The sequence below is a fragment of the Pantherophis guttatus genome, chromosome 10 (genome assembly GCF_059756535.1).
Source record: "Pantherophis guttatus breed Tessera chromosome 10, ASM5975653v1, whole genome shotgun sequence".
In the NCBI taxonomy this organism is placed as follows: Eukaryota; Metazoa; Chordata; class Lepidosauria; order Squamata; family Colubridae; genus Pantherophis; species Pantherophis guttatus.
Window position 1 is genome coordinate 19,349,344 of NC_142072.1, and position 16,302 is coordinate 19,365,645.

At 42.4% G+C, this 16,302-nt stretch overlaps 1 protein-coding gene across 2 annotated transcripts; it reads left to right on the forward strand.

Annotated features, from left to right (window-relative positions):
• The first annotated feature begins 271 nt into the window (after positions 1 to 271).
• On the forward strand, positions 272 to 16,178 carry IFNLR1 (interferon lambda receptor 1). 2 transcript variants are annotated; one of them, XM_034413470.3, is made up of 8 exons: positions 272 to 345; positions 2,448 to 2,730; positions 5,747 to 5,864; positions 7,059 to 7,243; positions 9,155 to 9,345; positions 11,125 to 11,299; positions 11,937 to 12,061; positions 15,054 to 15,997. In XM_034413470.3, the coding sequence occupies exons 2-8, from the start codon at positions 2,667 to 2,669 to the stop codon at positions 15,876 to 15,878; spliced, it is 1,683 nt and encodes a 560-aa protein (XP_034269361.2). In that variant the 5' UTR covers positions 272 to 345; positions 2,448 to 2,666; the 3' UTR covers positions 15,879 to 15,997. The 2 variants fall into 2 exon arrangements, with proteins under 2 accessions (XP_034269361.2, XP_087732409.1); XM_087876283.1 differs by lacking the exon at positions 272 to 345 and having other exon boundaries at positions 2,558 to 2,730; positions 11,940 to 12,061; positions 15,054 to 16,178.
• Positions 16,179 to 16,302: the final 124 nt, after the last annotated feature.

Here is a 16,302-nt window from a genome sequence, read left to right on the forward strand (position 1 = left end):
AGAATGAGGCCAGCCGTTTGTTGGGGACACTTCAATTTGGAGTGAGCAAAGAATGCATTCGACCGCCGTCCAGCTGCAGGAAAGTTACAACAGTGTGTATAGTATGGTGGCGCTCCCGGGCGCCAGGTTGCCTACCCTGGCGTAGTTACCGGCGGCTGGCCAAGTCCTACTTGGAACCACTGGGCGGCAATAGAGACTGGGGGGAAAAAAATAGCCGGGCGGGGCTTCCTTTGCGATCTGGAGACCGCTTAATTGCTTTGCGAATCGCGTGGGAGAAAATTGCCTGCTGGGTTTATTCACAAGAAAATTGAATTAAATCTCTCTCGGGCGGAGAAAAAGAGCGAGGTTTGTAGGAGGGCTTCCCAAGCTGCGTTCCTCTCTTTGCAGGAGGGGGAAAAATGCAACAGATGTTTATTATTATTATTATTATTATTATTATTATTATTATTATTATTATTATTATTATTATTATTATTATTATTATTATTATTATTATTATTATTTAATCTTTAGTGAGATTCACAGCCTTTGAGGCTGGTTAATAGCTCAGCAGCTCGAGTCCTAACCAGGAACTGTTAAGATATCGTCGGAGGATGTAAGCTGTTCCGAGTAAGGTGGTTTTTTGTAGAGTCAAAATGTTCAAGTCTGGCAAATTTAGAATTTCTAAATAGCGGGGTAGCCCTTTGGGTATTGCTCCAATTATTATTATTATTATTATTATTATTATTATTATTATTATTATTATTATTATTATTATTATTATTATTATTATTATTATTATTATTATTATCGTTTTGTTCTTTTTGTTTTTCAAACGGGCTTCCTCCCTAATTCGTAGAATAGGGTCTTGGGTTGGCTGGCTGATGAATTTAGGCGTTTTCCGGATTTCCACAATATAAAACTCTTTTTCTATCATCACGGGGCTAAAAGAAAAACAATCGATATATAACTATATTAAGAATAGAGGTTAGGCTCAACGTGCATAATCCTGATACCCAAAGAACAAAGGGGAAGGTGTGGGGAATGTTATTATGAGCAGAACCAAAAATCAGGGGCTTCTTGTAAAAGTGCTGTCTTTGTTCCTTTGTCCAAAAAGGAAGGAAGGGGAAGGAAGGAAGGAAGGAAGGAAGGAAGGAGAGAGAGAGAGAGAGAGAGAGAGAGAGAGAGAGAGCCTGATGGGATTTGAACTGCCAAACTGCAGGCAGGCGGCAGTCAGCAGAAGTAGCCTGCAGTACTGCACTCTAACCACTGCTACCACAGCTCACCTTAATTACCTTTTAAGTTGCCCAGTTCTGAGTGACCATCTGTATGATACACCATATTATATGAAGTTCCATCTATGGGACCATATAGGATCCTTTTTTTCCTCTTATGCACATTGAAGGGTGTAATACTTCTTTTATTTGATATTTTGTTTGTATTCTGGCCTTAAGAGCTGTAATAAATTTGAATTTGACTTTTTTTTTTTTTTTGCAAAAAGTTTTTTTTTAATTTTTTTCCAACATACAAATTACATCTTTTCGGAACAGAGCTTTGATCCGGTCATCAATTTCTTCAATTTTTTGTCATCTTTAACAAAACTTTATATATTCTATTTTGCCATCACTTATTTCTTAATCTTAAATCACATATTTCAACTAATACCATCTTAGAAAAAAATTACCCATATTTACTTAATCAATATAATTACCCTTCTATTAATCCACTTTAAATCTTAATTCAATTAATACCTCATAATACATTTCATAATTCTTACTCTAAATCCTCACTATTAACAATACAATTCAAACATTTATATTTCAAAATTATTTCCATTTCTAAAACTTCCTTACATTTAGTTATTACTTCATGTAATGCTCATTAAATCTTTTTTTTTTTGCAATTTTTTTTTTAACAAAAACAACATAAAAACATCAACCTTCCAAACTCTTACAGACAGTATTTCGATCAGTGAAAATCATTTCGTGCTCTCAAAATTTTCAAACTCTCGTTATATGACAGATATTCTTACCTCTAACAAAAAAAACAAGTGCTTAAACATTTTATCCAAATTTCATTTCATATATAATATTTCATCTCCATACTTTATCTATCGTGTAATGCTCATTAAATCTTTATTCCATTATTATTTTATTAAATTTAAATCTTATCATTAATCTTAAAAATATAGCAATTTAACATTTAAACATAATTCTTAATTCAAATAATGCTATTTAATACAGTTTCCCTAAATTCTATCTATTTAACCATACCATTTATATAAACACCAGTTAAGTAATTGTTGTTTGTAAATCATAATCATATATTATTTCAATTTTCTTTTCTTTTTTGCTTAAGTGAAAAATGTTCAAATAATTAACAATTGTTATATGTATTTAAACAATATCCCAATTATTATAGCTATCAATTTTCTCAAATGAAATTTGAATTTGACTCTTTACTCCAAGGAGCTGGACGGTGCCAGGAGAAGCAAGAAGAAATCAGTGGGACTTTCCCGTCGCCCCCACGAGAGCAGGTGGCCGAGGTGTTTTTCCAGCACCAGGTGACGTAGGTGCTTTCCTTCCTCTAGGGGGCCATGGTTCACATGTGTTTGTGCCACACACAGGAAACCTGGAAGTGAAAATAAGAAAGCAAATTGGGCACAGATTAAGCTGTCTTCCTTCCGAATGCCAGCTGTGGGATTCAGCGTCCTCCTGCTGATGTTTTTTGCTCCTTTCCAGCCCATTCAAGGTACGATCTGCTCCCCTCCCTCCAAATCTCTGGAGGGGCTTGACTTCCATTTACAGTTACAGCGGGAGTTTTCAGAAAGGGCAACCATACCAGGAATGCATTTTCTCTTTTCGAAAGTCTCTGGATTCAGGGTGGCACCCGATTTGAGCAGCAGGAAGGGGTAGGAGGCTTTTTCAGACAAAGCCCAGGGGGGCACCCTGTACATCTCCCAAGTTCAGAGGGGAAAGAGGTGGTTTGAAATGGAGAATAGGGAAAATAGACTAAAATTGGCAGAGGGCCAGGTGCCTCGGTGTCCCATTGGCTTCCTGTGTTGGGAGTGGGACATTATAGCCCACCAGAGCAAGATCAAGTTCCTTCTCGTGATCTTTAACTGCTGAGGTAGATTGATAGTCATTTGTGTGTCGATTGTGCCTTTGACTCCGTGTTGTCCTAGTGACTGCCTGGAGTAATTCCTGAAGTTTTTTGGGCAAGCTTTGGGAAGTGCTTTGGCATTATCTTCTTCTTAGGGTTGAGAGAAAGTGACTGGCCCAGGATCAGTCCAGATGACTTTAAACCTAAAGCAGGACTAGGATTTCCCACTCTCTCTTATAGGAAAGAAAGTCAAGATGGGGGCAGACTTGAGTTTCTGTCTCATACTTTCTTATTTTCCCAGACAAAGTTCACATTTTCTCAACGTTTACCACCTATCTGTCAAAACTGACTAATTTTCATCTATATTCCCCTTTGCTCGCAGCTTCCCAAAGCATGGGAGGGGGGGTGGATTGGAATGCAGGAGGGGGGAATGGCCTCCAAGCATTGTTGGTTTTTTATTTTTATTTTTAAATTTGATTTATATGCCTCCCTTCTCCGGAGACTCAGGGCAGCTTACAATGCGTTAAGCAATAGCCTTCATACTTCTGTATATTTATACAAAGTCAGCTTATTGCCCCCCAAAACTGGGTCCTCATTTTACCTACCTTAGAAAGGATGGAAGGCTGAGTCAACCTTGAGCCTGGTGAGATTTGAACTTGCAGTAATTGCAGACAGCAGATGTAAGTGGATGTTAATAACAGTGCTTTAGTCTGCTGAGCCACCAGGCCCCCCTTGAGACATTGCTCCCCTCCTCAAGGACACCCAGAACAGATGCCACAGCGCAATCAGCCGGTCCCCAAAACAAAATGAACAGAAGTGATTGGTGGACATAATGGACTGCGGGGAAAGGGGGAATGAACGATAAGTGCGTTTATGCGGGAAGTCCAGAGCTGGTTTCGCTTCTTCTGTGCCAATGTGGATTTATTCAGTAAAGTTTATACTCTTGGTAAAATAATGTCCCAGGAGTGTTAAATTTATGTTTTACCCACAAAGAAATAAAGGGAGACTAGTATAGATCTGTTTCAAGCTATTTCCTCAGCTAGCCATGCCCTTCTGGGATTTGAACCAGGGTTGTTGAAATACCGTATTTTTCGGACTATTAAGACGCACCGGTGTATAAGACGCACCAAGATTTCAAAGAGGTAAGCAAGAAAAAAAAACTTTTGCCCTCCCCAGCCCCCAGGAGCACTCTGTAGGCCTCCCAAAGCCTCTGCGCGCCCTGTTTTTGCGACACACAGGGCTTCGGGAGGCCAAAAATGGTTGTATTCGGTGTATAAGACGCACCAACATTTCCACCCTCTTTTGGGGTGGGGGGAGTGTGTCTTATACTCCGAAAAGTATGGTAGATCTATACTAGTTGAAATAGATCTATACTAGATCTATACTACCTTTATTTCTTTTTTCGGTAAAACATAAATTTAACACAAAAATAGTTTGTCGTGAAAGTGACTGCCTGTGAAGGCTCCTGGATTGGGACCGAAAGGCGAAAGCGGGAGCAGTATGCTCCGTCCCATAATTGGGTAGACCAGGCTGCCCTGATAGACCAGTCCCACCGGAGAAGAAAAATTATCCCAGGAGTTTCTTTTTCTGGATTCGTCAACTGGAACAGTTGACAGGATCTTCTTCTCTGTCCTGTTCTATACCAACAAATTAGGAACGTGTCATCCCAAAACACAATGTTGGGGAAAGTTCCTAATTACAGGTAGTCCTTGACTTACAGACATATGCTTAGTGGCCATTTGAGGCTATAATAACACTGAAAAAAGTGACTTACACCCAGACTTATATTTAGATCCATCTCAGCGTCCCTATGGTCACATGATCAATATTGGAGTACTTAGCCCCTGGCATGTATTTATGACAGTTGCCGCCTCCCAGGGGGACAGGATTGCCATTTTGCAACCTTCCCAGCTGGCTACCAACAAGAAAGTCAACGGGGGAAGTCTGATCCGGTTCACAACCGCTTGATTCATTTAACAATGAAAGTGATTCATTTAAAAGTGACGACAAAATAGGTTATAAAGTCAGGCGCAACGCATTTAACAATCGCCTTGCTTAGGAATGGAAATTCGGATTTCAATTGTGATTGTAAATTGAGGGCTACCTGTAGTTTGTACCGAGGGGTGGGCTGCTGGGGGTTCGCAGGGGTTCGGGAGAACCTCTAGCTAAGATTCTGTGCAGTTCGGAGGACTTCCAAATCCCACTCCTGGCTGGCCCTGCCTCGCCCCACCCCCTCCCAGGAGTCCCCAGGTGGCCTGTTTTGGATGCAGGTAAGTGCAAGGCGCGTGCGGAGGCTTGGGGAAGGCAAAAAATGAGCCTACTGGAAGTTCGGGAAGGCCTGAAACGGGCCCATTTGCAGCCTCCAGAGGGCCTCCAGGGCCTGGGGAGGCTGTTTTCACCCTCCCAGAGGCTCGAGAAAAGCCTCCAGAGCCCGGGGAGGGCAAAAATGCCACCCTCCCACCGGGCCACTCCCACCATGGCCACGCCCACCCACCACCCGAGCAGCGAACCCCTTGCTAAAAATTTTGAAGCCCACCCCTATTTGTACCCATGTGTGAATTGGAGGAAGAGGGAAAACCTGCTGTCCCCCAAATGTTCCACTCGATTGTACAATCCAGCCTTTGACTCAAGAAGAAATGAAACCTCTGGTTTTAATTTCTGACAGGTGAAGATCTCCGGCCGCCCCAGAACATCACTTTTGTCTCAAAGGATTACAGTCTGTTCGTGAAATGGTCGCCGCCTGATGGTTCCCCACCGGGAGTGTCTTATACTGTCCTTTGGATGTGAGCATCGAAAGAAAAGGATATTGGTTATGAGGGCCGGGGGCTCCAGTGGGTATATTGAGGCCGTATTGTGGGCCTTCCCCCCAAAGGGCTGCCCTGGTGCAACCTCCAGCCCATCTCAGAGACAGCAGGGACAAGAGATTGGCTGCTAGACCACAATGGGGGCATGTTGGATACTAACTTGCGGGCCTGGTAAACCAAAGAATGGTGATACCTTCACATGTTGTATGAACTCAGAGAATTGTGGTATCGTCAACAAACTGTTGTAAAACATATCATAGCTTAATGTACCACCCGGGGGCGGGGTTCCAAATCCCATCGCTACCGGTTCACTCATGCACGCTCGCGTATGGCACCTCCGTGCATGTGCAGAAGTGTCCAGGCAGGTGGGCGGAGCCTCCCACCACAACTGCCACCGGTTCGCCTGATCCAGTGTGAACCGGTAGCAACCCACCACTGGTATCACCTGATTTGGATATTACTTTAAAGTAAGCCAATCAATACAGTTTCTGTTATAACTCATAAAATAGCCTCCCTTTTAAATAGGCACTTGTCTGTCTGTCTGTCCATCCATCCATCTGTCTGTCCATCCATCCATCCATCTATCTACCTACCTACCCATCCATACACCCATCCATCCATCTGTCCATCCGTCCATCTATCTATCTATATCTATCTATCTATCTATCTATCTATCTATCTATCTCTATCATTCTATCTATCTATCATCTATCTCTATCTATCTATCCATCCATCCATCCATCCATCCATCCATCCATCTATATATATCCATCTCTATCTATCTATCTACCATCCATTTACCCACCCACCCATCCATCCATATCTGTCTGTCTGTCTGTCTGTCTGTCTGTCTGTCTGTCTATCTATCTATCTATCTGGCTATCTATCTATCTCATTACAGGAGGGCAGATGGTATGCAGAGTCTGGATCAAAAAAAGTCTAGATGGTGACCATAACCATGTTGCAATACATGTAAAAAAGGGGGGGCAAGGCTTTGATTGCATGGTTCTGGACACCATCTTGACTTTTTAAACCTTTTTTCATGGACAACCGTAGTGAGAGTCTTTTAAGACCCACCCTCTGCCATCCTGCAAGATTCAGAGTGGAAGAGAGAAATCACCGCACCCCACGTGAATGCAAAGCTTAGCTGGTCCTTCTGATTTCTTCCATTAGGGATCCTTTTGATCGTCATTGGGAGGAAGTGCAGCATTGCCGAAATATCACTGAAACCATTTGCAATATTACGTGTGTGTTTCAAGAACCAAGCAACCGATACTGGGTCAAGGTGGAAGCTCAGAGCAGAATCGGGGCTGGATTCAGCCCATCGGCACCTGAAATCATCGATTACATCCTTCAGGGTATGAGGATCCCACAGGTGTAGCTCTCCTCTTCCCAGGAAGCCAGGAAGTGCAGAAGGTGGTTTAATCCATGCTAGCAATTTCTGAAAAGGCAAATGCTGCTTTCTTTCAGGTTTGCTCAGGGCAAGGGGAAAAGGCACTTTGCACAACTATGATCAAGCTAGTTTCTGGAAGGGCTCATTTTCTTAGCTTGGCTTCATCTGGTGCAGGGGTCTGCAACCTTAAACACTCAAAGAGCCATTTGGACCCATTTCCCACAGAAAAGAAAACACCAGGAGCCACAAAACCCTTCCCGTGCCTGACTATTTCTTGAGCGGCCACAAAACTAGCATATGTAGTTGAATTAAACGTTCTGTTTTCTTCTGAAACTTTTCTTGGATTTATCCACGGTTGGCCTTGGCGGTTGTGACACATATTTTGAGTGACAGGGTGCTGCAGCAGAGGGTGAAAGAGGCACATGCCGCAGGTTGCTGACCCCTGACCTAGTGTGATTAGCCACAAAAATTAGAGAAAGTCAAAATTAAAATCAAGTTTTTACCACAGGGTGTTAAGGCAACCACTAGGATAACAATGATGAGCCTGTTGTGTTTGACGTGTCCAAAATTCAGAAAACACCAACTTTGACACTGCTGGTGTATCTCTCTCTCTCACACACACACACACACAGACAGACAAAAGAGAAACGATTCGTAAGAAACTGTAATACGTTACATTAAATCAGGGGTGTCAAACTCGATTTCATTGAGGGCCGCATCAGGGTTGTGTTTGACCTTGGGGGAGGGGGAGGGGTGGGCGTGGTCAGGGTGGGCGTGGCCAGCTCGACATCACTCCTGTCGGGGATACCTGTGTTGGGCCAAGCACTCTGCCAGCGAAAACAGGCTCCCAAGCTCCGTTTTTGGCTGCCACGGCCTCCTGCACCCTCTGCCAGTGAAAACGGAGCTTGGGAGGGCCACAAGTGAAGAATGTGGCCATCAGCAAAGTAGGCAGGATTGCTAGGTGGTACAAGTTTTTTTTTTTAGTGGAATTAAAGAGAAAAAAACCAGGAGTGTCCAACCCTGACAAATTTAAGACTTGTGGACTTCAATTCCCAGAATTCCCCAGCACCATGGTTGGTTGGAGAATTCTGGGTGTTGAAGTCTACAGGTCTCAAAGATGCCACGGTTGGAAAACCCCAGGATAGATGGTGAACGACATGCATATAAGGTAGCTTCTGCAACCTTTCAACTTTATAGGACCTGAACACTTACAATTCTCGGTGATAGGAATTCTGGGAGTTGTATTCCTATTTCATCTGTAAGGCAGCCAGCTAGGAAAGGTTAGGCCAGGGGTCAGCAACCTGCGGCTCTGGAGCCGCATATGGCTCCTTGATACCTTTGCTGTGGCTCCGTGTCACCAGTCGGCTTCACAATTGATAGGGCTTTCGGTTAGGACAGGTAGAGGAAAAAGGATACCACTCTAGGAGGAGACTCTATGGTGGGGGAACTGGACTTCCGGTCGGCTTCAGAACTGAATGGGGGGCTTCCGGTTAGGACCTTTGTGGCTCTTTAAGTGTTTTAAGGTTGCCGACCCCTGGGTTAGGCTAAGGGAAATACGATGTTCTGCATTCAGGTTGTCCCAGGGAGATCATCTGTTCTTTCAGAAATTAGTGCAACCAGCTTATTTTGATAACTTGATATCAGGTTCCAAAAATTCAGAAAGACCTACAGAGTTACTTCTAATCAGTTTCCTTTATTGTTCCTGGCCTATAAACAAAATCTTGCCAAACTAAACCAACTATTTATATCATTAGACTTCTAGGGAAGAACTGTTTTGACTCTCTTCCTCCCAACCAAACTTGAGCCCCTCCTTTCTGGGAATCAAGACTACACTCCACTGCACCTGCCCTAACCATTTGCCTTATTTTTTTTTCAGTGCAACTTGCTCCTCCAGTTCTCAGAGCAAATTATACCAGAAATATCCTTGGCGTGAATGTTTCTTTCACCTACCCTTCTTGTATGAAGGACGTCTTTGAACATCTGACATATGATTTGGAGATTTGGAGAGTTGGATTCCAGGAATTGGAATTGGAGAATGATGTTACACTAATTTCTCCTCTCTTGCAGGTTTGCTTGGAAAATATTTCTTACATTTGTGTCCTGTCCTTCTTCCAAAGATCTTCAACTGAAGAAGCCTTTTTTCATCATGAAGTAAAATATAGAATCCTCTGCACATTCTTTGACCATATCTGCTATCTAACAATGGAGGGTTTGTTTAATTGTGAAGAGCTATATGGATTATTCAAGAATACTAAAAACAAAGCAAGATGAATTTGTTGCCACCTAGAAATCTAAGACATCAAAATAGATTTTGGTAAATGCCAGTATCTCCCTCTTAAGGCACCATGAGTAAGAAGATCCTCTGTCCAAAGTTGTCTGTCCTTTTGAAAGGTTATTTAGAAGCCTTCCTCTTTGGAGAGCAGTGTTAGGAAAGACCATTCTACCCACAACCTCCTTGTTATAAGACAGAGTCTATACATCTTTTTACGGACACGGTGGCTCAGTGGCTAAGACACTGAGTTTGTCAATCGAAAGGTCAGCAGTTCAGTGGTTTGAATCCCTAGTGCCGCATAACAGGGTGAGCTCCCGTTACTTGTCCCAGCTCCTGCCAACCTAGCAGTTCGAAAGCACGTAAAAAATGCAAGTAGAAAAATAGGGATCCCCTTTGGTGGGAAGGGAACAGCGTTCCATGCACCTTTGGTGTTGAATCAGGCCGGCCACATGACCACAGAGACATCTTTGAACAGCGCTGGCTCTTTGGCTTTGAAACAGAAAGGGGCACCAACCCCTAGAGTCAGGAACAACTAGCACATATGTGCGAGGGGAATCTTTACCTTTACCTTATACATCTTATTGACCTAAATCAGACTAATTCAGGAGGTTCCTGAATTGGGTTGGGAGAGCACTGGCGTAAAAAGATAATCTATGTGGTCCAGAGATATATTTAGAATGGATGTTCTTGAAACAGTCCCTTTCTCTCCCTTAATTAATTCAACAAAAAATCCGCTTAACTCAACCTTCCTAAATATGATGCTGTCTAAATATGTTAGGTTAGCATCTTTCTAAATTCCTGGGTTTACCTGCTAACTAGGAATTCTGGGACATGTATTCATTAAGCCTTCGTACCCTTAATAACCTGTAGTTATTAAACTTTTATGCCTGAAGAACATGAGAAGAGCCTTGCCCGAACAGTCCAACATTCTGTATTCCACAGGAACCAAGTAGATGCATCTGAGGAATTAACAAAAAAGATAGAATAGGGCAGGGGTGTCAAACTCAATTTCATTGAGGGTTGCATCAGGGTTGTGTTTGACCTCGGGGGGGGAGGCAGCTCAACATCACTCCTGTCGGGGGCACCTGTGGTGGCCCGAGCGCTCTGCCAGCAAAAACAGGCTCCCAAGCTCCGTTTTCAGCTGCTACGGCCTCCTGCAACCCTCTGCCAGTAAAAACAGAGCTCAGGAGGGCCTGAGGTTTGCAAGAGGCCGTGGCAGCTGAAAATGGAGCTTGAACAAGGAAAATCCGTATAAAATGGTATATCAGTGTCATCTAGCACCTGCAAGATTGGTGAAAATATATCTGAATTTAAGCCCTACGTGTTGGAAGTGTAATTACCACCAAGGTACCTTCTTTCATATGTCGTGGTTATGCCCCGAAGCGAAGAGGTATTGGAGCAAAATACAACATTAGATACAAGAATTAATTAACAGTAAAATTGAATTAATTCCGGAAACATTTCTCCTGGGTGTACTAAAAACCAAATACGACAAAAAAATAAAATACTTGATTTTACATCTACTTACAGCAGGGTTCCTGCTGGGTTCAAGTCTCTGCTTGCTTATTTTTCAGAAGACATTCGAGGACACTCACGAGCCTTCAGTGGAGATCAACACAACAGACTGGCTCTCTGGTGAACACTGTCTTCGTGCCCGAACATCCTTTAGAAATGGGGACAGGAAGCGAAGCAATTTTTCGGAACCACTTTGCCTGTGGTTGCATGAAGAAGGTGCAGGAGGAGTCAAAGGTCTGGAGCTCCATTTTCCCAGTGAACTTATTTATTTTTTATTTATTTAATTTGTCAAACATGTACGAGATAACAGGAATAAGTATAAACATGGATATGAATACAGGAAATGGGGACGAATAAATGGGGACAGTAGGACAGGGACGGTAGGCACGTTGGTGCGCTTATGCACGCCCCTTACAGACCTCTTAGGAATGGGGTGAGGTCAACAGTAGACAGTCTAAGGTTAAAGTTTTGGGGGTTTGGGGAAGTAACGACAGAGTCAGGGAGTGCATTCCAGGCATTGACCATTCTGTTGCTGAAGTTGTATTTTCTGCCTGGGGCTTTACACACACACCCTGGAGGCCGGAAAGAGCCAGTTTCCTGACTTCCGGTGGGCCTAGAAGGCTGAAAATCAGTTGGCTGGTGTGCGCATGTGCACTGAAGCTGAGCTAGGGCAATGCTCGCATACCCACAGATATGGCTCCGTATGCCACCTGTGGCACACATGCCATAGATTTGCCCTCACGGCTCTAGAGTGTTGGACTTCAGTGGCTACCTTCAGTTAACTTGGTAATTAACAATTCCAACTTCCTATCCATTGATATCTGAACAATGCATTTTAGTATCTCATAATTGCTTTTTTTTTCTTTTCCAGTAGGAAAATGGGAAAACGTTGCCATTCCTTTGCTTGCTATATTGGTTACTGGTGTTGTGATGCTTCTCTTCTTCTACTGGTACTACAAACACATGAGCGAGCAAGTTGAGATGCCTTCAGCTTTGGTATGGAAAGTATGAAAGGTTTCCGGGATGAATAGGGGGAAGTTGACTTCCATAACAGTGTGCATCTTTTCCTACACAGAGCCTGCACTGATCTGAGATTGATGTTACTTGCTTCTTGCTTAGAATTCAGTTACATGTTCTGTTAGACATGATCATAGCTAAGTTAAATATAGCAGCCACAAAACAGGTGGTAGAAGAAGAAGAAGAAGAAGAAGAAGAAGAAGAAGAAGAAGAAGAAGAAGAAGAGGAAGAGGAAGAGGAAGAGGAAGAGGAAGAGGAAGAGGAAGAGGAAGAAGAAGAAGAAGAAGAAGAAGAAGAAGAAGAAGAAGAAGAAGAAGAAGAAGAAGAAGAAGAAGAAGAAGACAGCTAGCAGAGGAAAGGGACCTAAGAAGCTTTCTTTAGTAACTAAAGGGAGTGACTATCTTTGAGAAACTGCCTGCATGACAGCCAGGACTCATCTCGGCCTTACCAACCATCATTTGTTCAGTGCAGAAGAAATAGCAGCAAGATTGATGACAAGAGATTGTGAGAGTTGTGCTTGAGAACATCTAGAAGGCACAAATTGATAACCTCTGTTGATTAAGCCATGATCCCAGAATTTGCTTGCCGGTCTCTTAGTCAAGTGTGCTGATGTTGAATAAGACAATTGATCAGCAATTCTTCCAAGAATTCAATTGTTTAATATATCCCATGATAAATATTGGCCTGCATTGTGGACAGATGTTTAATGTTATCAGTGTACAGTCCTTTGGAGACACCTCGTTCCCAGCCTTGTGCCCTGACACCTTTTTAACTAGAGGTTTTCTTCATCAGATGCTCTCTGTCACTGAGCAGGGTGAGCTTTGCTCATATAAATGGAATTCATAACTGGCATTTAGCAGCTGATGATCTTGGACTAATGACATCTGATGGCAATTATTCCAGTCTTGAGGGTATCTGGTTCCTATAAGGGGTGAAATCCAGCAGGTTCTGACAGGTTCTGGAGAACCGGTAGCGGAAATTTTGAGTAGTTCGGAGAACCGGCAAATAACCACCTCTGGCTGGCCCCAGAGTGGGGTGGGAATGGAGATTTTGCAATATCCTTCCCCTAGGAGTGGGGAGGGAATAGAGATTTTGCAGTATCCTTCCCGTGAAGCGGGGTGGGAATGGAGATTTTGCAATATCCTTCCCTTTCCATTCCCACCAAGCCATGCCCACAGAATCGGTAGGGAAAAAATTTGGATTTCACCCCTGGTTCCTATACAAGTTAAATTCACCCAGAGTTCCCCTCAAAGTCGCCCATTAGAAGGACCCCAGTGGCTTTAGCCTATATAGGAATCAGATTTATGGAGAATTCGGATTTAGCATGGTGTATTAATAAGTGCAAAGGTCAGTTTCAAATTAAAATGGGTTATTTAAAAAAAATCCAGTTATGATCTTTAAATGATTAACTGCATTCTCATGGTGCTATATCAGTTGTTCTGTCTAAACTGTGCACCCATTTAATCATGTAGTCTTAGACTTGTTCCATTTTTTAAGCATGTTTCAGTAGCAACTTATATATATATTCTTTAACAGATGTTCTGAATTTTGTTTCATGAGCATTTCATTTGTTCGGATCTCTAAATAGGACATCTTTTTCTGGCTCTGTTTGAACTATGTTACTAAAAGATATTGAAACCAGTGAGAGAAATTCCTGAATTTTGACGCTCTTGCCTTATCTTGCTTGCCAGGGACTGTAATGCCAATAAAAAACAGAGAAGAGGGGACACCCTTCTCTTTTTGAATAATGCATTTTATGATAGAAATACCTTTACGATTATCTTAGCTTTGTGTCATTTGCAAATTCTCTGCATCCTTAAAAGAAAATCTCAGCACAATTCATCTTCTTCAAGATCACGGCTATAGAAATAAATTCCAAATTATCAAAAGCTTTCCCTGCATCAAGAGGGGCCTGGTGGCTCAGCAGACTAATAGCATTGTGATTAACACCAGCTGTCTGCAATTACTGTAAGTTCGAATCTCACCAGGCTCAAGGTTGAGTCAGTCTTCCATCCTTTCTAAGGTAGGTAAATTGAGGACCCAGTTTGTGGGGGCAATAAGCTGACTTTGTATAAATATACAAAAGTATGAAGGCTATTGTTTAACGCATTGTAAGCCGCCCTGAGTCTCCAGAGAAGGGCGGCATATAAATCAAATTTAAAAAAAAAAAATCATAGCTACTCCCCCCTTTTTCTGGCACCTGACATCTCTTCCAAGCTTTATTGTTTCACACCTATAGTCAAAACGCTGCTCTACTCAGGATTCTATGGTCAGAACCTACAATGTAATTTGTGAACAATTAGGGGGAGTAATTAGGGACGTGGTGGCTCAGTGGCTAAGCTGTTGAGCTTGTCGATCGAAAAGTCAGCAGTTCAGCAGTTCGAATCCCTGGTGCTGCATAACCGGGTGAGCTCCCATTACTTGTCCCAGCTTCTGCCAACCTAGCAGTTCGAAAGCACGTAAAAAATGCAAGTAGAAAAATAGGGACCACCTTTGGTGGGAGGGTAACAACATTCTGTGGGCCTTTGGTGTTTAGTCATGTCGGCCACATGACCACGGAGACGTCTTCAGACAGCGCTGGCTCTTTGGCTTTGAAACAGAGATGAGCCCCCTAGACTCAGGAACGACTAGCACATATGTGCGAGGGGAACCTATACCTTTAGGGGGAATAAATTACTGGTTTAGTTGCTGTCTTAAATAATTTCAGTTTAACTTCCAGATCGTGTTTTTGTTGAATGAGCTTAATGATACTTTTTTTCTAAATTTCAAGTCAAGTTTCTGATGTAGCTAATACAGATGTCCATTTATAATAAATCTGTGTTGATACGATAAGTTAAACAAAGCACAGCTTCTCAACAATCCTGTTGGTCTCCACCCATTCTTGTTAACTGTTCTTCTTACTTCCTGTTTCTCAGTTTTTAAAAATGAAAATGTCTCTCTCTTATTCCCCACTTCTCCCTTCCCAAATTAGGATTTTTCTAAGTACCAGCACCCAAAGAACCTGCTGAAATTTGATGAAAGGAAGTTGACCGAAAAAAATAACCACTTTATTCTGGAACAAAAAATTGCACCTGCCCTGTTAACTCTTTCAATGGATTCTTTATCAAAAGAAAGTGAAGAGAGCGATGACGATGAGGATGATAGTAGTAGCCGCATTCCTTACACTGAAACACTTCGATTCCAGAAGAACGATGAAAACTGCTCAAGAGTTGGCACCTTTCCAACATGTTACGACTCTTCTTCTGGATCTGGAGATTCTCAGCTAAGTGGAGAAAGCTGGCCAGCTGCAAGGACATCAAGGCCCTTTTTCACAGCAGAATGGATGACAACAGATGCTTCCTCTGGACTCTTAGAGAAGACTTTCCTTTCTGAGGACTCCATTATGGATGAATCGGTTAGCTTTGCTGATGACTTCTCAGCTGCCGGTAGAGAAGATCAAGAAATTACAAATAGAGATATCGACTTTTTGAACAAGTTAATGTTCTCAGAAAGTCACGACTTCCACTTTTCCACAGGTTTGGAAATCAGAACTGGAGGAGTCCAATGCAGAAGCATTTGTGCAAGTCTAAAAAACTCACAGACATCTCTTTGTAGTGAGCCCGAAGGGCAGGTTATAGATGAATGGAGATGTGAAAATGACTCTAGCAATTGTGAGGCTCACCAGCTGGAAAAATCTATGCTTGATGTATCTTGTAAAGACAGGGTTGAAAATGGAGAACGGGTTGAAAACAATACTCTGAAATCTACAGGCCACAATGATCAACCCAGACAAGGACATTACATTTCAAGAACCTGATGCCAGTTACTGGTATGTATTCTAAGAGTAGAGAATCTCTTACCATGATTTTTCTAAAAAGTTCCTTTGGTGAGAAGTTGCACTTTCAAAACCCCAGAAGAATTCTGTTCGGAATTGGAATGAACCAAAGAGGACATTCCTTCTATGTCTAGGTTGCCATATTCTTCCATTACATCTCATCTTTAAAAACAAAACAAAGCAAAACCGGAACAGGGGTTTTCATTGGTGATTTTGTCGTGGAAATTAGAATTTTCCTATGGAGAATTGGAATTCTTGGAAAAGTGAGTGTTCTTTCCCAACTGAATATTGGGATGTTCAGCTTAAAAATGTCTATCATATTTTGGATCTCCATATCCATTTCTCCATTTGTGAATAGTTGGATCTGTTTTCCCCATCTGAAATAGATGGGGAAAACAGTGAATTC